The following is a 26553-nucleotide window of genomic DNA, read 5'->3' as shown; positions in this document are numbered from 1 at the left end:
CTTCATATTTCCTTTAAGGTGGCACAGTTCCTCAGTCTTGACTTTCATGATCTTGACAATTTTGAAGGTTACAAGCCAGTTGTTTTATAAAATGTCCCCCAATTTGGGTCTGCCTGGCTTTCCTCATTTGAAACTCAGGTTATGCACTGTCTACCAAACAAGTGATGCTGTGTTCTTCTCACTGTATCCTATCCTAGCACATGATTTTGATATATTCCACTGCTACTGATGTTCACTTTAATGACTTCATTGAGTTGGTGCCAGACTCTTCTTGCTTAGTCTTTTCTCTTCAAAATTAATACGTATTTTGTGGGGAATAAGCTGGAACTATGTTAATATTCCATTCCGCATCAGTCTTTCAATTTATTCAGTTATTTATAACAGTATGAACACAATATCTCCTATTTTGTTTAATGCATTATAATACCATTATAATTTATTGTGAAGCATAAATTGTCCCAAATTTGGCAAGTAAAAGTCCCTTCAAGCTGGCTTCTGTGTACTTTTGACATTTCCCCATCATTCTTCAAAAACTTCTTTAATTTCTGGAACAGTAAGAAATTCCAAGCTCATCTTGTAATTCCCCTGCCCCAGCCCTGAAAGCAGCCATTTCTCCAAGGAGGGCTGGTTCCTTTTACTAGAGAAAGATGTTTAGAAGCCAAGATCCGAAGAGAGCTAGGTATGCTCAATCCTACTGTAGTTATTACTGCTTCCAGGCCTTTTCAGTGACAGAGTTAGGAAATTAACTTAGGTACATCACTTATTTCTATATATGTGTACATATACACACATTTATACCTCTATATGTATATATGTATCTAACACAGTGAGTTCACAAAGATGCCTACAATTTTAATCCAATAACAAAGAGTCCATTTTAGTTTCCTCTCTTTCAATATCTGTAACTCCCTTATCTGACAATAAGAAATCTGGCTCTCATTACACTCATATTATCTGATCAATCCTACACATGGAATCAATCCCTCAATTTTACCACCACCACTAAGCTGTGCCGCCTCACACAGCAATCTCCAGCCAACACGGGCATCCACTGTTACGTTGCCTGGGCTCCAACATCCTTGACCAGGCCCACACCACTACACAGAAGCTTTCTTTACCTTGTCTGGGCTCTGAGACCCCACTCTGAGCTGCTGTGCCCACTCCTACCTCCAGTATGGCAGCCTTCCAGATTTCCTGAAAGTCAGCTATGGTCTTCTTGATTTTCACTGCCCAGTCTTTTTAGTAGCTATTTAAGTCTTTCATTGCCTGTATTCCTATTCTACTCAAAATACTTAGAATGGCTTCTGTTGATCAAACCCTAATGTATGGGACTTCCCTGGTGGTCCAGTGGTTAAGAACCCATGCTCCCAATACAGCAGGGCCGGGTTCAATCCCTGGTCAGGGAACTAGATCCCACATGCATGCCGCAACTAAGAGCTCATATGCCGCAGCTAAAGATCCTGCACGCAGCAATGAAGGTCCTGTGTGCCACAACTAAGATCCAGCGCAGCCAAATAAATAAATAAATATTGGGAAAAAAACCCTAATGGATATAGTCATTAGCCATTTATTTAAGCATTCGTGGAATGAACTACTTTTACTATTCAACTGAAATTTGCCTCCTTATATTTAGAAAGCAAATGAGGCTCAAGCACAGTAAATCAATCCACACCTGTAATATCTTCCTGTGTATGTGAAAATCGCTTCACTTTAGGCAAAGGCACACACACACACACACACACAAAACACCCCTAAATCTATGAAAAGAAGCCTGTGGCCACAACATGGAATGTACTGTTCATCTATAATATCTGCTCAATTAACTTCTCCCCTTCTTTTACTAGAAGAATCTCAATCTTCCCTTATAGAATTATCCCTCCACCAATATAATTTCAATAGAAATATCAATGAACATGCCTCTCAGGTGACTCAAACTCTAGTAGTATTCTCTATTAGGAACCCGAATAATAAATAAATGGTTGGAGCTGTATTACTGACAGCAGCACTTACTTCTTGCTACCTAGACAAATGGAACTATACTAGTCTTTGTCCAATAAAACCTGGTTATTCAGCTCTTCCTATTGATTCTGTGATCAGACTTTCTGTTGCTTGCAATCAACAAATGCCTCATAACATACTCACTTTGTGGGAACTAGGTATAAGTATAGAGAGTCCCCCCAAACAATATTATACTTCACAAAGGGGTGGAAGTAAAGAATGCAATCTGAGTAGATGCTTTCAGAAAAACCACTAACTTAAGGAAACTTATAATTTACCATTTCAATAAAGAGATTTCTTGCCAGTGCCAATACATAAAACAAAATTTATTACCAATCCATGAAAACAAAAACCCCCAAGAGAAGAACTTAACTCACTAGAACTATAGTCACCTGACTGGGGTCTCTCACTGTTATGAGCCCATGAGACTTAAAATGTATTACAACTCTTTCGTCCAATCATTTCACTAACATCGTTCCTCTAATTGTCAGTTCTTTATCTTTATTCTAGATCATTTTGATAATTTGAAAAGCATCATTTTTTTACCCGAATAAAAATTTCCAATTCAATTTTTCTTCTTTTCTCAATTTTCTCCGCCTCAATCTGGCAAGTGTGACAAATGTACAGATGGTTGACGGCTGGTCCTCCTCCATACCTAATGCATGAAGAATTTAATAAGTATGATAATCTGGAAGTAAGCTGATGTTCTAGGAAATGTGTCCAAGTTTTAGTAAAATGTAAAAACTAAATTATCGTAAGGGCCTGATTTTATGTTTTTCAGGGTCGCTGATTTTATCAGTTTATTGACTTACTGATTCATCTGTATTTCAACTTTCCCTTACAGCTACTTTTGTTACAAAATATGTTTGTTGCAACAACATAAGTAAAAGAAGTGGCTGTCAAAAGTTAGCATACAACATATAAATCTTAAGTTATACACAGCCACAGTTTTAATCAAGTTTTAATTAGAAGGAGGCTTCCTCTGGCCACTAAGAATTCATAGAATGAATTATTTTCAATATTTAAGAAAAAATATTTAAGAAAAATGTCACGGCATACTTTTAGAGATACAGATTATCAGAACATAAAACTTAGAATTAATTATCTAGACTAGGGCCACACTAGCCACAAAAGTCTCTCTACTCACACTTCAGAGTGAATAAATGAAGGAAGAAGGGAATATTCCACATAAGCAACATACAGCACAGGGAGCATATACAAAATAATCCAATCTCCTTTTAACGAATTTCACAAACTGATTTCCACAATACCATATTGTCTGATTTAAAAAAACAAACCTGCTATATAGGTTATCCCAAATGTTCTGAGGCAGCATCAATACCAGGTCTTCAATATAACTAGCTTTTCGTGGAGGAACACCTAAAAAAGTTTAAATGGGTCTGTCTCATTCTTAAATTCCGTTATATTACTTTTAACTGATTAATCACTGGTATTTTTTCCAATCATTATTCTTAAAACCTCTCCCCAAAAGGTTAAAAATTAAGTATATGTTCCTAAAGATGAACATATTTCTTGAAATAGAGAAAAATAAGTTAACCAAGATGTTCAAGTACTTAACTTACATAAATCTTTACTAAGCCTTGACTGTGTATTGGGGCAAGCCAGAGATAAATCAGAGACAATCTTTCCTTCATGGAGCTTATGAGCTAGCAGTAGAAATGAAGAATTTATATGAATAACCATAATAAAAGGCAGGCACAGATAAATGCCATAAAAGGATTATAGGGAGATTTGGAACCGGAAGAGACTTAAGTTAGTAGCTCAAGTAGGGAAATAATAAGAGAAAAATTCACATACAGAAATATTTTCAAAAAAAAAAAAAAAAAGAAAGAAATATTTTCAAGTTTTAGATTTCTAAATCCAATATAGGACATTTCTACTATCTCTTGTGGTTTCACTGCAAAAATAATTAATTAATGAGAATATCAAGTCTTCAACCATGAAATTTAATTAAGGTGTCACACTAAGGTTGTCATAGAAACAAGCACTAACACAGTCACAAAGGCATAAATTACATTTAGCAAATGACTGCATGAGGTTTTTTTACTAAACTCTGAGTACATTTTTATAGTTAGGAAAAGAGCCAGCTATTCATTTAGACAAAAGGGATAAGAGCCACGGATACAGTTGGAGCTGCATGTCTCTCAGCTGAGAAAAATGATGGGGAATAGAAGTGTTCACTGCACCATAATTACCTGTTTATGCATCTGTCTTTACTATGAGATTAAAGCTATGCAAATAGAAATAGTGTTTCTGGTACTTTCAGGCTCTAGCACAGGGTTTGGAACAGGTACTCAGTAAATATCTGTTCTATGAGAAGGCTACAGATTGCCTATAATTAGAAGAAAAAGCTAATTTCTGAAACCATAGCAAAATAAACACATTTAAGTTGGAATGTAGATGGGGAAATGGAAAATAAATGGAAGAGGAAAATTCTTGGCTCTTTCCCTATTTGTAAATTATTTAACAGCAAATCCCTACCACTACTTTCCATTACAGAGTTTCTTACCTCCATGAATACAGAGAAAATCATTATTTGAAATAGGGCCAGGTTCAGCAAAGGTCTTAAATTTATTTAGCCACTGTCGAGAAATATAAAACTGAAGGAGACTTGGTTCCATTATGTTCAACAAATTTGATATCCTCCGCCTCTCTTTTTGTGCTTCTTCACTGCTCTTCCTATTAAGGGACAGTGATTCATTAAATTCAACATGCATTTTACTCCATTAGATTAGTAAGTGGATTTTTCCGCTCACTTATTAGACTTAGCACACACATTAACACAGTCATCCCTCTATATCCGTGGGGGATTGGTTCCAGGACCCTTGCAAATACCAAAATCTGTGGATGCTTAAGTCCCTTATATAAAATGGTGTAGCATTTGCATATAAGCTATGCACAGCCTCTCATATACTTTAAATCATCTCTAGATTACTTATAATACCTAAAAAATGTAACTGCTATGCAAACACTGGTAAATACAGCATAAGTGGTATGTAGATAGTACTGGTGTGCAATTTTAAGTTTTGCTTTTTGGAACTTTCTGGAATCTTTTCCCCCCCAATATTTTCAATATGGTTGAATCCTCGGATGTGGAACCAATGGATATGGAGGGTGGACTGTACTGTGAATCTTGTTAGGTCTTGAAAATTATTCATGAGAAATATACTTTGTTCCACCCTGCCCCCACTACATTACACACTCTAGGGGTGATACTATATCTTCACTACTAGTATCCACATAACTATTGCTATAGAACAGACGTTCAAATGATTGTTAATAAGATCTAAACAGTTAATCTGCTTTCCTGTTTTAGTAGTTATTACAATCTTTTAGAAGATACTAAAAGGTACCAAGGATTTATTTTTATATTAATACTTTTTTTTTTTAAATTTTTATTTTGGCCATGCCGCGTGGCATGCAGAACTTCCCTGACCAGGGATTGAACCCATGCCCTCTGTATTGGAAGCGCGGAGTCTTAACCACTGGACCACCAGGGAAGTCCAATACCTCCTTTATTAGTTATGTTAGGAGACAATTCCTACTGTCAGTGCCTAATTTTTAAAATTAAAACCAGTCTTTCTAAAACAAAATATATTCCTTTGCCCTTCAACTAAATGACTTACCATTCTCTTAACAAAAGATCATTCTGCATGCAACCTTTCACTTTTACTCACATAATGAAATGAGAGTAAAGCAATTTCTAATCTTTACTCAGAAATCCACTTTGAAAGTCTTAGAAGTCACTGTTAACCTCAACATGAGATGTTCTGTCATATTTGTCAAAACAGCCTATCCAGGAGAGTTATTTCCTCACCTGTAGAAGAGAACATAAGCTTCTGCATTTTGTACAGTAGATTCTGAAACTTCAGTGACACTTTGGTCATCAAATTCATACCAGAGATTATTTAAATTGTTTCGGCAGTAGGCAATATAGTGTCCACCTGAATTTAAGCAGAAAAAATTTAAATAATTTCAGTAATAAAAAGATATAGCAAGAACTATCTTCGTATTCTTTTCCAGTAGATACCCTTACCACCACCACTTGAGGAAATGAAAATCAGGACAGAGAACGTAATCTTAAAAACCCAGTGTAAAAATAATCATGTTTAAGTCCTTATTATTTATCTTCACATAAAACATAATTTCCAATATTTTAAACTTCAGAGTAAAATTATTCAATTTCCTAAAATTTCTGACATGTTTTTAATAACCAAAATAAATTAATAAAAATCTACTTTTATACTTTTTTCTTTTGTTCAGTCAGGTCTTGTTTAAGAGATCAATTCAGATGTTTGTTTTCTTTAAAATCTAAAAACATATGTCAAACTTGGATACTTACTACTTGCAGTTCCATGGTGACAAATGACTGACAGAAGATCATAGGTAACAATTTGAGCTGGACTATCTTTAGCAAGAAATGGCTGAAGATCCAGGCCTTCCAGTGGAAATGAAACATGGGTACTAATTTTGGTGGAAAACATCAGTTCATGTCTGAATCTTTTAAGATGGATGCACAAAATCTTTTTAAAAGAGAAACGTAGGATTATTTAAAATTCTACTGTTTCATATGCTACATAAAAGAGTCTATTAAATATACATATTGTCAAGATTAAACATTACCCTGCAATTCTGATAACCTGATTCCAGAGACGTTAAAATGTGGAAATGATGAAACATGGTACTTCCTAAGTTCATAGCTACTGGCTTCTCCAATTTTACACTTTATGCCTGCAAGACCCTACAGTATCTGATTAAACTGTGTTCAACACAGTTTTACTGCTAAGGGCACTTACTTGGTATGCAACTCAATATTTAAAAAATGGATAATCTTAATAGGGTATACACAGTCACTGGTCAATAGAACCATTCCATTCTTCGACCAAAGCTAAAGAATTTACTACACTGTGTTATATTAATACCTTACCTATCACATAAAATAAATTAAATTGTGATAAAGCCCATACCTCAGGAAACTTTTGTACTTTACAAAACTTTACTCCATTCCTCAATCTAAGGGGTGAAAAGAGAAAACCAATTTTAATAAACCTGTTTCCCATACAAATCTACAAAACCTTTAGTATTTTCAAATATACAGCAAAATCTTTTAGAAAATGCAGAAATAAAGGTATCAGACTAAAAATGCTTACTACTGAATTATACACTACCAATTAAAAAAATACTAATAAAACACTGGAACCCCTTATTGTAAAAAAATTACTTAAATTAAGACATCAGTAATAAAAATTTAGAGTTGTATAATTCTTTGATGAAAATCTTCTACTATCTATGGCCTGGCTATGCCTTTATAACATTCAGGTATCACGTAAAACTGGGTAAAATAAAATCCCAATTTTATAGAATTGGTTGGTCAGGTCAATATATTACAACCTTTATTCCTAAATGTGAAAACAAATAACTTAAAATAGAGAGGTTATTATTAATAATCAAAAAAAATTTTTTTTCGGCCACACCACGCGGCTTGTAGGATCTTAGTTCCCCAACCAGCGATCGAACCTGGGCCCTCGGCAGTGAAAGCGCAAAGTCCTAACCACTGGACTGCCAGGGAATTCCCAATAATCAATATTAATTTATACTTGACAGATCTCTACTCTGGATTCTGGGGTAGATGCAAGTTCTTTTTCATCTTCACTATTATCTTTTTCCTAGTTGGCACTGTTTTTCCAAGAAAGATTCCTCCTCTGGGCCAACTCAGTCTTCAGCTATCAGCTGTGGCTTCAAGGACAAACTGATAATAAATACTTTCCAATTCACTAGAGGTGTATTTTTTTCTAGAAAGTGCAAAGCAGCTTTTCTTCCTTATTGACCTAACAATATACTATTCCTTTTTGTAATGAAGAAGACCAACAGCTGCAGATCAACATTTCCCTGGGTTTTTGACAAAAGTCAGAAGTTTGTATTATGAAGACTCTATTAATAGATCTTATTCGGAGGCCATTATTTTTCTATCAGAGAGATTCAGAAAAATTTTCCAGTTCACTCTACCTCAGACATATTTGCTTTCAATTCTCCATTTACTTTTTTTTTCTAACTCATCAACAAGAAGGCTTAAAAGCCTAAACTTATTACAAGACAGAAAAAGGCAGCTAGTAGTAGATATAAAGAAATAAAATCATACTTTTCTTAACTGTCTTCTTTATTCGGCCCTCATACAGCAGGTAACATTAGAGATGGTATAACCTTTCTGAATTTTACACAAACTTGAAACTATGTACCTTTACAGTCACTTTCACTTCCTAAATCTAGCCTGTTAAGGTGGTAAGCCAGAAAAGAATATTGCGTTATTTATGATGACAGAATTAACCTATGTAATAAAAATATATGTTATATATCCTAGTATATATTTATAACATATTTGGAAAATGTTTTATGCAAAATTACATACTTATTTTATATCTTAAAATACACTGTCACATCTTAGCTAAGCTGATTAAATTTGTTAAATTTTTAACCTCAGATTTGTTTTGCAGAACAACCAGTCATTTTTTTACTAGGACAAAGCTTACTGGCCTTTATATTTTTCTAAATAAAACGGAAAATTAACCCTACATGGCCAATTCAAATTACCAATAAAAATACCATTTAAAATACAAAACATGCAATTGAAAGCATTGCCAATGACACTTACTTTTTGCATTTTTCACAACTGTACATATTGTCACCTGAAAACAGAACAGATCTGGTCATTCCTCTCAAACTAAAAGCAAGTTATTTTCTTTTGGTTCTGCAATTCTTTGAGCTTGCAATGCTGAACCAGTAGAACAGTAACACAAGGCTCACATTTTTTAGCCTCTGCTCGAGTCAGCACGTTTACCACACCTACAACACCCTTTATCTGCTCTTTTTTCAACCTTGAAGGCGTATCTCAAATAACATCTGTACACTTATTCACTCAACAAAATTTACTGACTGCTTGTTATATGTCCAAGCAAGGTGCTGGACACACAAAAATAGTGAAGGCTTGGATCTTAAATACTATGGAGAAATTCAGACTAATCCAGATATACAAGTAAGTTTTTTGTATTTTGGTTGAATTTTCTCTTTTTTCAATCCCAGAGAAGATTTTAGACACTTCAAATACCATATTGTCTAGTACTATAGGAATCTGTATCAATTATTTCAGGATATTATTTATAGTGTTTATGTTGTCATGGTAGATACTGGCACTATGGCAATATGGGCAAGTACTATTTGAGCTGCCTCAAAATTCAGCTTTGGGCTTCCCTGGTGGCGCAGTGGTTAAGTATCCGCCCGCCAATGCAGCGGACACTGGTTCGAGCCCTGGTCCAGGAAGATCCCACATGCCGCAGAGCAACTAAGCCCGTGCGCCACAACTACTAAGCCTGCATGCGCTCTAGAGCCTGCAAGCCACAACTACTGAGTGCACATGCCACAACTGCTGAAGCTCTCACGCCTACAGCCCGTGCTCCGCAACAAGAGAAGACACCACAGTGAGAAGCCCCCACACCGCAAAGAAGAGCAACCCCCTCTCGAGGCAACTAGAGAAAGCCCACACACAGCAAGGAAGACCCAACACAGCCAAAAATAAATTTTTAAAAAAACTCAGCTTTTATGAATACATTCTATATTTTGTCCCACTAGTATTTTAGATCACTCACAACAGTTTAGCCATAGATGAAAACTATTTCGTATTTCTTACCTTTTAGTTCATCTCTGGCAAAGAAGGCAGCAAGACAATCTTGCAAGGTTACTATTGGACCCCAAAACCAGCTAGGGACACATGAGACAACAAACCTGAAACATTATTGATAGAAAAAAGAAAGGAAATGTTCTGCCAGTACAGCAGAAACAGCAGTTTTAACAATCAACTAATACAAAGAAAACACATACATACCTCTTCACATATTCCATGAAAAAAGCTATCCACCCTTGTGGAGCATATGCTTCGCCACATGATCCTGCTTTGACTATAGATGTTGGATGACTTGATGAATGCAGCTTAGCAAGGTCTTCCTTGCCAGGAATCGGCAAGGACAGATCTTGAAAGGTCTCGAGGGTTACAGACACCTAAAATTGTTTTGTGTTTTAACAATGGGATGAAAATAATCCAGCACAAACATTTGAGGATAGATTTTAGACGGCAAAGATCAAAGCAAATTATAATAAGAAAAAAACAAACTGCTTTTTATATAGTAAAAAAAGCTAAAATAGTAATAACGAAAGCAAAATTGCTTTGTACCAGGTGCTGTTCTAAATTTAATCTTCACATAAACCTTATGAGGTAACTACTAACATCCCCATTAGTCAAGGACATTGCAGTAAAGAGAAGTATCTCACACACAGCCACTGTAGCCTGAGTTCCAGACTGTTAAGCACTACTGCATTTATTTTTGAAAATGACCTCTAGTGATAGTTTTTAAATGTAGCTTAAAAAACAAGATGTGAAACCTAAACAGCTGAAAACATTTCAGGATAATTCCATTTAAATATCTGGTACCAAAATAGCCTACATTAAGATAACCCTATTGAAAACCCTTAGATTTGACTTAATTCTAACACAATAACTGAAAACTTACTTTGGGGTTTTTTTTGGGTTTTTTTTGAGATAGTTCATTTTACATTCATCTTAATTATATTCATCACTGCACTGAAGTAAAACTGTTCTTAAGAAAACCTCTAGGAAACTCAGGAATTTAGAGGTATTATTAAAAATCTCATGATGATTTTAATTCATGTTCTTGTTTATGAACCTGATACTACTTTTATTATCTGAATCCAAACTTAACATGGGAAAATATTTATAAGCCATACAACCAAGTGGAGAAGATACATACATAGCCTTGTGCCTGTGAATAACAACAGTTTCCTACTAATTTCATCAGCCTTGGAAGAATATGCATGTGTTACAAATTCTCGTTGCTGAGCAACATATCTCCTTTGTATGTGACCAGAGATGAAGAACTGAGTTAATTCTTCCTGCTAAATGCATGCCTGTTCAGTGACAGGTCAAGACCCATCCTTAAATCAGTATGTTACTACTGCTTCCAAAAAACAAGTTCTACTCCTAGAATCAATTTATATTTCTTCAAACACAAGAAATACATGTATAATCATCAACAACAAGGAAAAGACATTAAACTTTCACACCATTTTGTCAGGTTTTTTTTTAAAAGAGAGCATTTGACAGAAATTTCCTGTGTATTATAATTCTTTCATACTCACCCTATCACAAGTCAGACACTGCACTGAACTAATGATTGTTCCATCAAATATGTCTGAAATAACACTCCGGTATTTCTTGTGCTGTTTTTTTCTCTTTGGAGATGATGCAGACTGAGCTAGGATTGAAAAACAAGCATAGACATTTTTTAGAAATCAAAGTAGTTCCTTTAGCATTTTTTTCTGAAATCTTTTAACAGCAAAATTACTATGCTGAAGAAATTTGTCAAAATACCATTCAAAAGCATTACCTAAAGAAAACACACACACACAAAAAAAAAAACCTCAAAGAGAAACGATGATGAAATAGAAAGTATTCAGCTTCCCATCTTGACTTCAACCAGAATAGTTTTGCTTTTACTTATTTGTTTTTGCTCCCAAGTAAGGCTTTATTTGAAGAAAGGATTCTATTAAGCTTTGAGAGTTCTTTATATATTTTATATACAAGTCCTTTGTCAGCTATGCGATTTGCAAATATTTTCTTCCAATCTTATCTTTTCATTCTCTTACTGGTGTCTTTTGTCAAGAAAGATTTTAATTTTTTTTCTTTTACGGATCATGCTTTTGATGTCTTTGATGTTTTTAAAGAATTCTAACACAAGGTCATGAAAACTATTATAAGAGTTTTACAGTTTTACATTTTCTAATACTGGAACTCTCATACATAGCTGGTCGGAAAGCAAAATGATACAGCCACTCCGAAAAACAATTTCATACAACATTAAGCATAAAACTAACATAAAACCCAATAACCCCACATCCAGGTGTTTACCCTAAACAAATGAAAATTTATGTTCATACAGAAACCAGTACATAAATGTTTATAGCAACATTATTCATAATTGCCAAAAACTGGAAACAAATTCAAGTATTTGTCCGTGAATGAATAAACAGTAGTACAGTCACACAATGAAATACTACTCAGTAATAAAAAAGAACTATTCAGACCTGCGACATGACTGTATCTCAGATTCATTACGCTAAGTGAAAGCAGCCTGTTTCAAAAGACTACGTCTGTATAATTCTCTTTATATGACATTCTGCAAAAGGAAAAACAATAGGAATAGAGAACAGATTCACAGGGCTGGGGCTTTGGGAGGAGTAGTGGGAGGGTCTGATAGTATAAGGGAATTCTTTGGGGTGCTGGAGCTGTTCTATATTCTGTTTGTGGTGATGGTAACAATCTGTGCACATGTTGAAACTCAGACCCCTACACCAAAAGAGTGAATTCTGTTGTATGTAAATTTGTGCCACACACACACACAAATTTTAAATCATGGTTGTGTAAAACTATGCTGTCAATTTAAAAAGCTTGAATAATATTTCATAATTAACACTTTAAACTATCAAAGCAAAGGAACCTGAATAACTGAAACTTCTACCTTTTTTGTGTGTAGGTGCCAATCCTGGCCACAAAGTGCCTGATTTCGGAGGGCTTGCTGATAAACGTGGGTTAACACCTTCACTTGATGGGAGGGTCTGTGATGTAGACAGCTCATTCAAATGGACATCAGTAATATATTCTGTAATATTTAAAATTTGTATTATTAAATAGTAAAATTATTCCACCTGTCAAATAAAGCTTTCTTCATCTGAGATTTTGAACACAACTCACATTAATAAATGTCAGGTAAAACACCTGATAGACATTAGGCTTGCTAAGCAAACTAACAGTGATTTTCCCCCTAGGAATCTAATTAACGTTTATAACACGTTACTGTTGTAGGCAATCCAGAAACTGTGCAAATATAAGTGTGGAAATATAAAGCCAAAGAGGATCATATTTGTCCTTAGTATTTAAAAAACAAAAGCAATTTAGGGCAGTTTTTTAGAAAGCTTTAAAACTATATGGGAGAAAAAGAGATTATCCTCCCAAACTGACATAGTAAGCAAAATCTAACAAGAAATTTAGGCATAAGGTAATTATAAATTATTTTACTCTGTTATAAAAGGAAATAAAACCCTCTGTCAGAAAAAAACACCTTTTTTGGAATTAAATTATGAATCAAGAAAATATAAGCTCTATGAGAGCTATCTTGATTTGCTGTTGGATTCCTAGTACATAACATATATTCCAGGGCAAGAGACTGCTCAAAAAGTATTTGAGTGAAGAAAAGAGAATTGTACATAACAGACCCTGAAACAGAATGATTTCAGGGATTTTTCCAGATAATGCAAAATAAATGACTTTCATTACTTTCACAGAGGCATTTCTCATTATCCCAACCATGACTAAAAGCAGACTGCATAATATTGGGGGAAGAAAGAGGAGGAGACTCGCTCTAGCCTTTCAGAAGGGAATAAAGTTAATATCATCTAGGTCAGGGATTGGCAAATGATTCCTGTAACAGACCAGATAGTAAATATGTTGGGTTTTGCATGTCATACACGGTCTTTGTTACATTTTTCAATCAGAAAATGTAAAACCTCAGATCCCTGATCCAGGTCATCAATTAGTTACTAATTGTAAGCATAAACTTGCTATGGAGCAATAAAGAACCAGTAGGTCAAGTAATCAGGCTTAATCAGGCTTTTGATGAGGAAAGGCTAGATAGCAGACGGCTAAGTCTTTCAATACTGAAATTTCACATATCTATTGACTAAGCAACTTCTAACCACATCTAAACTTCTAAACATAACATCAGTATAATCAAGGAGCCTAACATGTTCTCCTGACTAGAAGGCATTTATGCACTGCACATGGGTGAACCACAAGTATTCCTGTGGTTAAGGAAATATCCTTCTCCTCCAGAAAAAATGTGGGGTTCAAAAACATAAGTAAATTGTTTAGTAGTTCCTACTCTTCAGTAATTACAAAAGATACATTTTTTATGTTCCTTGTCTGCCACTTACTTTAAGGTCAGAGAATCTGAACCTCTGATGGTTTAATTTTATGTGCTTTGGAGAATTAAATACCACATTAAGCTAACACAAGTTAACCCTAGAAGAAATAAATATAAAATGCAAAGCAACCTAGCTCAACTATTTTTCATTTGGCCACTTGCTCTTTCCCACAGGAACAATGACATGTATAACCGTATAATCTATCGTAACAGGGTTCATTATAGTTAATTAAACTCCTATGCCAAACATACACCAAGTATTTCATAGCTGATATGACTCCAATGACAGCAATCTAAATCTAACAGTCTACAATTTGGATTATTTTGCTATTTTGCAGATCTCAACCGAATCTAGTTTAAATGACATTAACTTAACACTCACATGCAAATAGTACTAAACTCTACTAGTCAGAAAGCCCAAAAGTAACATCTATTTAATACCCTCTTTCTTTCAATTAGTATGGTTGAATTATAATGTCATATACTACACACAAAATATTAAGCTAAAGCTATTAATTATTCTATTTTATTTTTATTATGCTAAATATAAACTGTGAACATTAACATGTAAATTAGAAATGTATTCTAAAGTCACATGTCAGGCTAATTCCGCTCTCCCCCAAATCAGAAAATGGTAAAATTACAAATATCATCTTAAATATAAACATATCTTGGGGCTTCCCTGGTGGCGCAGTGGTTGAGAGTCTACCTGCCGATGCAGGGGACATGGGTTTGTGCCCTGGTCCGGGAAGATCCCACATGCCGCGGACTGGCTGGGCCCCTGAGCCATGGCCGCTGAGCCCACGCATCCAGAGCCTGTGCTCCGTAACGGGAGAGGCCACAACAGTGAGAGGCCCGCATACCACCCACCCACACACACACACCCACACCCACACAAAATTATATATATATGTGTGTGTGTGTGTATATATATATATAAACACATTTTGCACCCTTTGTCTAAAAATGAAACACTATCATTTGAAAATTATAAAAATTGTCACCTGAAGCTCTGCTGTGTATTTGCACTTTGACAGTTTCCTGATTGTTGAAGTCAACTGTTTCAGACACAGAGTCTCTATCTAATTCTCCTTCAGAATTCGCTTTATTAATCTTATTGCACATCTTCTCTTTTTGCCAATCTTTTGACATTTCGGAATTGTTTTCATCATCCTGAATTAACATTGTTGTTTCATTATTATCTTCAGAAAAGCTTCTAGACCCATTTTCATTTTCGGCTTTATCACTGCTGCTACAAGATTCACAAGACTGAAAATCTGCATCTGACTGGCTCTTGTCTTCCTCCATGGTCTCCTCAGTCATTATAGTTTGAGGATCCTCTTCTACTTCCATGACCTGTTCTTTCAGTTCTTCATGAAGCAGATCCATTAAACATCGAAGGAATTCTTGAGCATCCTAATATATAAGCAACATAGATATTACCATTTCATTAAAAACACATGTATGTAGAAATGAGAAAATATACAAAATGTGGTTAGCAACTGATTTCTAAATGTGTAGCTTTATACTAAGGAAATACAACTTTGTAGACACAAGGCATTGGAGGGATAGGAAGCACTAAGTTCTAAAAAGTTATGTAAATAAAACAAAAGTAATTAAAAAACTGAACATGTATTTCAATTAAAACTAAAAAAAACAATAAACAACAGCAACAAAAAACTGAAGATGATCTGGAGGTCAGCTTTAGTACTGCTGCTATTTTAAAAAACTTGAGTAAGGATTTGCCTCATCTGACAATAACAACTGAGAGAGATATCCTAAATTCAAGTATAAGTTTGGCTTAAAACTAAAGCTTTATCCAATTTTGCACTGTATCTCAAAAATCCTTGATCAACCTAGAATGTTTATTGAAAATACAAATTCGTAGGCCCCAACTTATGTCTACCAAGTCTCTGTGATCCAGGAATTTGCAACAGAAAAAGTTAACAGAGAACAGGTATTGTTTTGAAAAAGAAACACATGTGAGGACCAGGTATTAACATGAAAAAACATTATATAAAGTACAATAATTGAAACTGCCATTGGTGTCAATCCAAAAAATTACAGGTCGATGAAACAGCTTAGAAAGCCCAGAAACAGACCTTATTATACATTAATGTAAGCATCAAATTAATAAAGAAGAAACTTTTAAAACCAGATAAGAAAATTCTTAAATCTGTACTTTCATACAATTTGTTAGCTGTTTGCGGAAAATTAAATTTGGATTATATTGTAATGTGAAATAAATGACACATGTCTAAAGAATTTTTTTTTTATTAAATCAGAAAATACAGGTAAAATTTATCTCTGGATGTGGAACTTTTCAAAGCTAAAAGCACTAGAATATACTGACATATTTAAACACCCCCAAATTTAAAATTTCTAGAAAAATATGAAATTAAGAGAAAAGTGGAAAAATGTAAGCCAAAAATATGATATGGGGTTATTATTCTTAGAATAGCAAATGAGTATATAATAGTATAATGCATAATAGCACTCTGCAAATGTATTAAAGATTAATATTATGAATAAAGAGCAATAAAGACGTACCTGCTGAGAATACCCCCGAAATGTTGGATTTACAGTTTTAATTCCTTGAAACAGATTAGTAGGCACTACAAATCCTGGCCTGAGGAAGAAAACAGTTTTAGGAAGAAATCTGTGATTTTTAGTTTTTATTTTAGAAATGAGCAATCAGGGACTTCCCTGATGGTCCAGTGGTTGAAAATCCACCTTCCAATGCAGGGGACACAGGTTTGATCCCTGGTCAGGGAACTAAGATCCCACATGCCGTGGGGCAACTAAGCCCACGCTCCAAAACTAAGGAGCCCACGTGCCACAACTAAAGAGCCCGCATGCCGCAACTACAGAGCCCAAGTGCTCTGGAGCCCATGCAACACAACTAAAGAGCCTGTGTGGTACAACTACTGAGCCCGCACACTCTGGAGCCTGCGTGTCACAACTAGAGAGAAGCCCGCGTGAGCAATAAAGACCTAAAACAGCCAAAAATAAATAATAATAATAAAAAAAAGAAACGAACAATCAAAAATTCAGAGAGTTAAACTGAAAAGTATTTGTGTTTCAGAAAATCATTCAAGGGCTTCCCTGGTGGCGCAGTGGTTGAGAGTCCGCCTGCCGATGCAGGGGACACGGGTTCGTGCCCCGGTCTGGGAAGATCCCACATGCCACGGAGCGGCTAAGCCCGTGAGCCTTGGCTGCTGAGCCTACGCGTCCAGAGCCTGTGCTCCGCAACGGGAGAGGCCACAACAGTGAGAGGCCCGCGTACCGCAAAAAAAAAATAAAAAGAATCATTCAAAATTGCCCAATACTGGGACTTCCCTGGTGGTCCAGTGGCTGAGACTCCGCACTCGCAATGCAGGGGACCCAGGTTTGATCCCTGGTCAGGGAACTAGATTCCACATGCCGCAACTAAGAACCGGCACAGCCAAATAAACAAATAAAATAAATAAATATTTTTTTTAAAAAGAGGGCGTGTGTGGTGGTGGTGGGACGAATTGGGAGATTGGGGTTGACATATATACACTAATATGTATAAAATAGATAACTAATACGAACCTGCTGTATAAAAAAATAAAATGAAATTTTAAAATACAGGGACTTCCCTGGTGGCGCAGTGGTTAAGAATCTGCCTGTCAATACAGGGGACACGGGTTTGAGCCCTGGTCCGGGAAGATCCCACATGCTGCAGAGCAACTAAGCCCGTGCACCACAACTACTGAGCCTGCGCTCTACAGCCCACGAGCCACAACTACTGATGCCCGTGCGCCTAGAGCCTGTGCTCCGCAACAAGAGGAGCCACCACAACGAGAAGCCAGTGCACCGCAACGAAGAGTAGCCCCTGCCCACCACAAATAGAGAAAGCCCGCGCACAGCAATGAAGACCCAACATAGCCAAAAATAAATAAATTGATGAATTAATTTTTAAAAAAAGAAAAAAAGATTGCCCCTTCGTTTAAAAAAGAAAACAGTGAGAAAAAAAAGAGAACAAAAGCAAACAAAAAAATTGCCTAGTATTATGCTTCACAGGTTCATCAAAATAGCTTATTTTTGATATTTAAGCTACGTAATTTATTGTTCTCCCCCCTAATGAAATGATTATGCTCTACTATATGATTTTTCAAAAAATACTTCTAATTACTTAAAATAATATTTTAATTACTTAAAATTCCTGGGATAAGTATATCTAGTACACTATCTAAATAAAAATTTTAAACCAGCCATCAAATACTCATGAAAACAAAAATGAAAAGTAAACCAGATGCAAGATTTAATCACTTAAAATTCTGTACTATAACACTTCTGAAGTTTAGTAAACTTCCAAGAATATTAAGTTTATAGTTGCAGGGCAAAGAAGCTTAAACATAGCAGTTAAGGGTTAATTCTAGTTATTCAGTAAGGAACTTAGAAACGTTAGAACCCTTGGCAGCAACGGGTAATACCCAATAGGGATAAATGACAAGAGAGAATTCTGTCTCTTGAATATTAGAAATGTGAATGATATATAACTTCACATCCCAAAATAATTCATTAAAACAATCTTTTCCTAGCATACTGAAATGACAGTAATAACAAATTTTTAACTCTAGAGATACTCTTTAGTAGGGAGTCAAATATCTCAAAGAAAACTGAAGCACTTAAGAATATAAGTACATGAAAGCTTTGGTGATTGTTTTCTTAGAAGAAAGGCTGGGCAGTTCTTAGGAACCATTAAATGCAACTTTCTGAATAGTTCTAATACAAAATATTACAGCAAACAATTATTTTTCTAATGCTACACTTAGAATAAATAAAGATAAGCAGAAAAATAAACATTCATATATGCCTCTATGGTCTGATTTTAGCACTGTGAGAATGCCTACTCCTGAATTAAAAATCAAAAGTGTCAGTAACAGCAGCTTTAACAGTTCAACATTTTATCTCCAGTCCAGATATTTCCTTTGGATGTTCACTTTCAAATATAACATGCCCAAAACTGAGTGTCTCAAATCTCCTTTTTACAGCTCTATAAATGCACCTGCAAATGTTTAATATTTATGATATTCATTTAAAAATATAATAATGAAAATAAACATATTAAGTACATACCTGCTTTTATGCCACAGCTCTGTCATCAGTTTGAGATAACTTTTACAAATAGCTGGTTTCTTATCTGTTCGGGCTAGTCCTCCACAATCAAGAAAAAACTGTGTCAAAGGTGGGCTAGTTTAAAAAAAAAAAAGGTTAAAAAAAAAAAAGTTAGAGTGCAGTCACAGCTTAATACTGATTGACTTCTAGTCATTCAATGAATTGACAGCACATAGAGCCCTGTATCTGTTACTTCTTTGCTCCCTTTTACAGCTTCACATTCTTTCCTTCATTATCTTGCTCAACCCATCAAATCAGATTTGACCCACCACATCAGAGTCCTCAATGCTGCCAAATCCAGTAAAGACCTTTCATTTCCCCCTCAGTAGCATTTGTCACAGGTGGTTCACCCATTTCTCTTGACCAACGTAATGCACTTTTTTACTTTTCTTCTTGACCTCTCTGGTAACTCTTTTCCCTCTTTATTGTTTTTTCTGCTCTTACCAGGTATATAACTATCAGGGTTCCTCAACTTTTCATCTCTTCCCTGGGTGATCGTCTGCATAGCATTCCATACTGCACCTACCTACTTTACAGGACTATAATTAAAAAAAAAAAAACTAATTGCTTTATTAGAGACTTTCCACCTACAGAAAAATATAAAATATTTTCCTAGGACCTCTGAACTAAAAGTGATTTGAGGAATTAATTAGTTTAAGCTCCTTGTTTTCTAGATGTAAAAACAAATAACTTCCTCAAAGACATACAACCACCTAGGGTCTGAGCCAGGACCAGCAGTCTTAGGAAACTACAGGCACGATCAAAGCAACCCCATTGGGACAACAATGGATTATGTCCCAACTCAGTTTCTTACCTACTCTACCTTAAGAGTTACTCAACAAGAAAGAGGAAATAACTTTTTCAGGAATATTTACACATTTAGGCTTTAGTTAATCCAGATAATTTTTTAAGTGGGGGCATTTCAGAAAAGGGGGGGAGGCAGCACTATGTGTTGAGAGGGGTGAGGGAAGAGGTACAGCAAGGATTTAATGGGATCCTGTTGGCTAGGGGAATTGAATATAATTGTCACCTCTTTCCCATATTACTATTAATGTATATTTCTTTCTTTTCTCTTCTCACTCCTTTCTTCTCAGTGTACTACAGCAGCACGGTTTTCTGCTCCAAGAGTAACTCTATTATTCTTTTTTCATAATTTTATTTTATTTATTTATTTTTGGCTACACTAGGTCTTTGTTGCTGTGCGCGGGCTTTCTCTCGTTGCAGTGAGTGGGGGCTACACTTTGTTGCAGTGTGCGGGCTTCTCATTGCAGTGGCTTCTCTTGTTGCGGAGCACAGGCTCTAGGCTCGCAGGCTTCAGTAGCTGCGGCACGTGTGCAGGCTCAGTAGTTGTAGCTCGTGGGCTCTGGAGCATAGGCTCAGTAGTTGTGGCGCACAGACTCAGTAGTTGTGGCGCGCGGGCTTAGTTGCTCCGTGGCATGTGGGATCTTCCCAGACCAGGGATCAAACCCGTGTCCCCTGCCTTGGCAGGCGGATTCCTAACCACTGCACCAGCAGGGAAGTCCTCCAAGAGTAACTTTAAAAAACTATACTAACAAAATTAATTTATCTACTTACCAATTGGAAAGAGCCTGCAAAGCTGCATTCATATAACAAGTATTTCCAATATTTTTCAAACCTGTAAGACCTATTAGGAAAAATTATAAGTTATGTTATCATTCAATAATGCAATGACTCAATTTTATGAGTGTTCGCTGAATATGTAACTAGGTAATTATTATGGTTCCCAAACTATGTTAAGGAAATACAAAATACATTATAGAAATACAAACAGCAACTTGAATAACCAAAGAGGTCAGACTTACACCAAAGTGTTAATTTTCAGAAAATTATTTAAATATATCCTTAAAGGGTTAAGATTCCCTTACATCAACTATAAAACAGAAAAGTCTGTACTAAACTATACAGATAGTTTATACTAAGAACTGTGGGCTTTAGTAAAGTGATACAAGAGAAAAGAAGCATCAAAGTTGTCCGTTTGCTTTTTCACAGATACAATTTTACTAGGTCAAATTTCAGAACTTTTTTTAAAATACAATTACTTTATTGATTTATTACAATCAAATAGTGCCAACTAGCATTACTTCCACTCATGCATCATTAAAAACAAAAGGATATTTCCTTGGTATTTTCAAGTAATGCATAATACAATAAATAAACAAAAAAAGGTAGAACTTAAAAATGCACCCTGATTAATTATGTAAACTGATAATTTTTTTTAAAAAGCATAACCGATAATCTGATTCCTAGAAATTTTTTTTGTAATTATCTTCTGATCATCTCTAGATTTTGAAATATTCACATGATACAATTTCCTAAAGAAATGGACAGTAGCATACAAAGGAGTGTTATACAGGAGAATTATTTTACCTCTTGCCTTAAGTTCATCTTCTTCTTCCACTTCTATGTCCAGATCATCAAATACAGCAACCAGAGGAGTTTTTAACGTTGTGTTACTGGGTATTTTAAAATCCTGGATAACAGAAAAGATAGCAGGCTTGAACAAATCCTTAGGTCAAAAATTTTTTTTAATTTGTTCGCAGCTTATCTGTAGACTTCTACAATCTCTCCTGATACTTGTTACTAAAGTTATTTTGCATCCTTTTATGCATATGAAATAGTTTTAAATATTTTTTAAAATTCCAATATTAATTCCTGAGAATTGGATTAACTCAAGAGGTTGCAACTGGTGACTTGGTCAAATGCTAGTCCACACTGTTTTAAAAAAAAAGGACAAAAACCGAAACAAAAGCAAAACTTTGAGCTAATATTTTAAAAATTGAGTGAGCTCATATAAAAATCAAATTCTGCAAGTTCTCTTCTAATAGCAGAAGATCAAAGTACACTGAACCCATTTAGCAACCATCAGTGGGAGGAGGAAACTGAACAGCAGAATGTACTTAGCACGTGCTCTCCAACTTATTACAGCCTATTTCTCTTCTTCAAGGCATGCATATATGCACTTACACCCACCCACTTTATACATTTACTTTACCTTCCTGGCATCTGTAGATACTAGATAGTTGGGTAGGCCCCATATTCTCACTTTGGTGTATTGAAATACAGAGAAGTAGAGCAGCTTTAAAAAAAAATCATTCAAAATCTTACCTCCTACAAAACTGTTTGAAAAATCTTAATGACATTTGAATGGTTTCCAATACTGTTATTCTATAATTAATGTTCTGATGAACTGGGTTCAAACAGCCTGTAAATTTTATACTGCTAAAAAAAATCTGTACAAATAACTTTCTTTTTCTTCTGAGTAATTTCTTCAACAATGGGAGCATCAGGAAGTTGTATGAAATTAAATTCATGCCTTTTATGTGTTATAAATATAACTCACCAGAAAATTATTTACAAGCTATCAGAAAAGTATCAGTATACTTATTCAACCAGATTCAGCATTCACTAAGAGTTTGCAATCATAATCTATTTGGGCAGAAATGGCAGATAGCTGTTTTAACTTACTTTTCTTTAGTCAGTGATGATTATTTTCTCGATGTGTTTTAATTTGTATTTCTTCTTTGTGAACTATCTGTACTTATTCTTTAGATTATTATAAATTGTTATCAGTTCCTCATGTGATTAAACTTTTAATTATCACATTTTTGTTAATAGTGTTAGAGGGTTCAGGTAAACTTATTTTCAAACTACCATGGCATTCAAAAGAAAACCAAAAAACACGTTTTTGAATGATAAATAGGTATCAGTAGGAGAAACAGTAATGATGGTAATTTATAAACTAGAGTTATTCAACTATGAAACTAGAAATGCAACAAGTATACCTTGTCTAAAATCTAGTCACTTGAAGTTATATAACGTGTGAGGCAAGCAAATTTACTATCACAAATATCTACCATCAGAATGTGATACAAAGATACAACACAAAATATCTTAAGAATTGGTATCAAAGAACACAATTATAGAAATACAATGTGATTTCTATAACACAGAAGGAAAAAACTCACTGATGTGTTAATTAAACCATACAGACCAAATGATGATAGGACGCCAACTATTCTTATTTTTTTCATTCCTTTTCCTATTTTTTCTTTTTTTTTTTTTTTTTTGGCCACGCTGCGCGGCAGGCAGGATCTTAGTTCCCCAACTAGGGATCGAACCCATGCGCCCTGCAGCGGAAGCGCGGAGTCTTACCCACTGGAGGGCCAGGGAAGTCCCTCCCTTTCCTATTTTTTATATGACTAGAAAAGTCTCAATATTAAGTGACCAATCTTTGCAAGCTTACCCATCTTTTGTAACCAAACACTGATGTTAAGCTTTAATGTATTCTATCTGGTTTTCAATAAATTAGTAAAATGTTTACAGTAATATACATTGGGGTGAAGCAGGGAGGGAAATGAGGAAAAGAGAGCTGAATTAGGGCCTATCAAAGAAGGCCCATCACCTCTCCTAGAATCAGACTGGCTAGAAAAAGAAACATTATTTAAAAAAAAAAAAAAAAAGAAACATTATTTAAACCAGCTGTTTTTTTAAGTTTTTAAAACATATCAGATGCTTTTCCATCTTCAGACAGGTGTGGGCTTCAATTTCACTCTAATCCATCACTCTATAAAAGAACAAAGGCCAGCTTCGGTGTTTCATTTGAGGAAAGGAGGCACATTATGGAAATTTTTTAAAGTACAGGTGAAGTAGGGCTCTTTTAGATTTCAGCTACATGACAAATTCTGAAATTATTACCTGAAAATATTTGATATTTTAATTACACAGATTTAGATTATTACCTGGATACTATTTTCTTGTGTTTGGTGAAGTGGTTTTACATGAGGTAATGAAGGCTGAGTTCCTAATTTTCTATCCAAAAATACTTCTTTGCTGCAAGCATAACACCATACTCGAAGAGTGGTAAGGTTCACAGTTAAATAATGCTTTGTCTCCTGTATAATTTCATGGGAGAGAGGGAAGAAGAGTCAAAATTATAGTTGAAAACCTTTCAAAAGATCATAGAAGATAAACTGCTGGCCTTTGATGAATAACAATATACTCAAAAGAGAAAATTTAAACTGGAGCACCAAAAAACCATTTTTTAGATAAATTAGATAAATAGATAAATCTAAGCCTACTCCAAAAGTTATTCTATTGTCATTTTTCACCACTATTCATTATAAAGATAAACACAAGAGTTATTATAAGACTCTGCTTTGCAGTTAGCAAGTAATTATAATACAAGAAAACTGACAATAGCACAGTTAACTGTTCCAGGAGATCAGAATGGCAAAAGAATATAAATGACATGAATCAAAGCACAAAACAGCTCAAGCGATAGTGAATATGATCTTGGATATACGAAACTCCAGCCTTTCTCAACTAGAGTTCTGCAAGAGAATAATGCCCTATAGACAATGATCTGAGTAACTATTTTCTCAATTCTCCCAAGAATGGTACAGAGTACCACCATTCTAGATGCACCAAAGAGAAGTAAATTAACTATGTACCATGATGCCTGAGAGCCTTAATTAATTCTCTTGAAGAACCCTGGTTGAGAACAGTTAATGCTGTAGAGATAAATATGAACAAGACAGTTCATTCTCAAGAAAATGTATAGTTTAGAATGGGAGCTCTATCTAATCTGTAAAAGAAGCATGCCAGAATTACACACAAGCACCAAACAACCAGGGTGACGTAGAAACGGGACTCCAGTAAGGAGGATGTAGAGAAAAAGGTATATGAGTTGAGACTTGAAGCCAGTCAGGCCCTGTCATAGCCTAGGCTTCTATTCTTGACTTCAACTTCCATATCCTACTAATATCTTCAGCTACCACCTCCATACATCTGGAGGTACATTTCTTAAATCACTACTCTCTTAATTACAACCTCTTTCTAATACTGATCTTAGCAATTCCCCTCCCCACCTTTTTATAAGCTAAGATTTAACACGTTTATTAAAAAAAAAAAGAAAAACGGACAAAATTTTGAATTACAACTTAATGTTGTATTTGCTTTCCCTTTCCTTCAGGCTCTCTTTAAAAAACGTCTTGCATGAAATTTTTCTACATACATACCTGAGAATGTATGGTGCTATGATCTATTTGTGATTCACCGCAGCCAACATATGAACATCTATTCTATAAATAATTATATAAAAAGGAAAATTAGGTATTTTATAACATGTAAGTTTACAATAATAGCATTACAATTACATTTACAATGAAGTTCTGATCACATGGTTTAACGGAAAGATTAAATGACTTCCCAAGTCAGTTATTTTAACCAAAAGGTACTAGGCACAAAAGAATATAACTGGAATATTTATAAGCTAAAAGATATGTCTCCGCTAATAAAAGGTGAGGGTAAAATATTTTAGTGATTTACCAAACTCTGCGAAAAGCACTGTAAATTAAAGCCCGAAGTTTAAAGTTTAATTTTTATAATCGATAATGATCTTCTTAAAGTATGTTCATTTATGAAGTCCTCTAAGTGTCAAAAAAAATCTTCTAGTTAACCTTATTCAGATATAAATTTTTATATCAAACTTTTGAGAAGAAACATACACATACCTCCAGGCACGCCCAAAGGTTTGGTCCTCTGACTTTACAATCCTGACAAGAACCCTATGAAAGGAAAATCACACAGGCAACATTACCGTTACATAAATACAGCCAAATATATACATTCACTAATATCATATATAAAAAATTTGGATTCATGAACATAGAATATTGTAGTAATCTACAGAAAACACATATCTGGGAGAAAAATGAATATGATCTTTTAAAGGATTTTTTAAAGGAAGAAAAAAAGCCCTCTTTCTTACATGAGATTTTTGTATTAAATCTTCTTTAGTTATTTCACCAACTGAATCCAAATGCGGACAATGACCTCGAAAAGCTGACATTTTGTTAGAAATGTTTTCCTGTTTCTCAAGGCTTTCCAAATGAGGTAATACCTACAGAAAAATTGACCAGAAAAGTCAATTTTAAAAGTGCTAATATATTAAAAATTATTAAAAGATAAAACAAGAAGCATACATGTTTATAAGTTTGCCCTACAAAAGTGTATATTTTCAAATACATCTAGGGTACTTTCACAATTGAAGTTAATTTCAACACTGGAAGTTTCTCTACTAATAAATAATCATTTTATTAAAATTGATACCTATGAGTCAATGTAAGTTTGTTTCTCCATTACTTTTGCTGCTTTTTCCCCTTTCTCCCATTTCATTTTTTAAAGGTAAATAAAAGGGAAAAAACGTCAGGTTATTCAATTTAAGTATTTTTACCCCTTCTTATTTTTCGTTTAAAAAGATTAACCCTTAGGCTAGAATTGGAATTGAAAAGAAAAAGAATTCAAATGGAAACCTTCATTTTCA

The 26553-nt window shown here is 34.8% G+C and overlaps 1 protein-coding gene across 2 annotated transcripts in view; it reads right to left on the bottom strand.

Moving 5' to 3' along the window:
• Positions 1 to 26553, bottom strand: part of USP33 (ubiquitin specific peptidase 33) — a 63867-nt gene that overhangs the window by 10720 nt on the left and 26594 nt on the right. Inside the window, exons 2-21 of one of the 2 annotated variants that reach the window (XM_030865991.2) lie at positions 25999 to 26130; positions 25742 to 25795; positions 25247 to 25309; positions 23969 to 24121; positions 21597 to 21699; positions 20784 to 20853; positions 19170 to 19283; positions 16614 to 16692; positions 15068 to 15479; positions 12603 to 12743; positions 11224 to 11339; positions 9896 to 10068; positions 9701 to 9795; positions 8669 to 8702; positions 6987 to 7032; positions 6362 to 6542; positions 5837 to 5963; positions 4529 to 4698; positions 3297 to 3378; positions 2545 to 2653 (exon numbers count right to left, since the gene is read on the bottom strand). In XM_030865991.2, coding sequence (XP_030721851.1) covers positions 2545 to 2653; positions 3297 to 3378; positions 4529 to 4698; positions 5837 to 5963; positions 6362 to 6542; positions 6987 to 7032; positions 8669 to 8702; positions 9701 to 9795; positions 9896 to 10068; positions 11224 to 11339; positions 12603 to 12743; positions 15068 to 15479; positions 16614 to 16692; positions 19170 to 19283; positions 20784 to 20853; positions 21597 to 21699; positions 23969 to 24121; positions 25247 to 25309; positions 25742 to 25795; positions 25999 to 26079 — 2403 coding nt within the window. In that variant the 5' untranslated portion in view covers positions 26080 to 26130. The remainder of the gene's footprint in view (positions 1 to 2544; positions 2654 to 3296; positions 3379 to 4528; positions 4699 to 5836; positions 5964 to 6361; positions 6543 to 6986; positions 7033 to 8668; positions 8703 to 9700; positions 9796 to 9895; positions 10069 to 11223; positions 11340 to 12602; positions 12744 to 15067; positions 15480 to 16613; positions 16693 to 19169; positions 19284 to 20783; positions 20854 to 21596; positions 21700 to 23968; positions 24122 to 25246; positions 25310 to 25741; positions 25796 to 25998; positions 26131 to 26553) is intronic. The other variant, XM_060304022.1, reaches the window with a different exon arrangement.

Source organism: Globicephala melas, chromosome 1, assembly GCF_963455315.2.
Source record: "Globicephala melas chromosome 1, mGloMel1.2, whole genome shotgun sequence".
Classification (NCBI taxonomy): Eukaryota; Metazoa; Chordata; class Mammalia; order Artiodactyla; family Delphinidae; genus Globicephala; species Globicephala melas.
The sequence above is the reverse complement of the archived record's forward strand: the minus strand, read 5'-3'. Positions and strand labels throughout refer to the sequence as shown.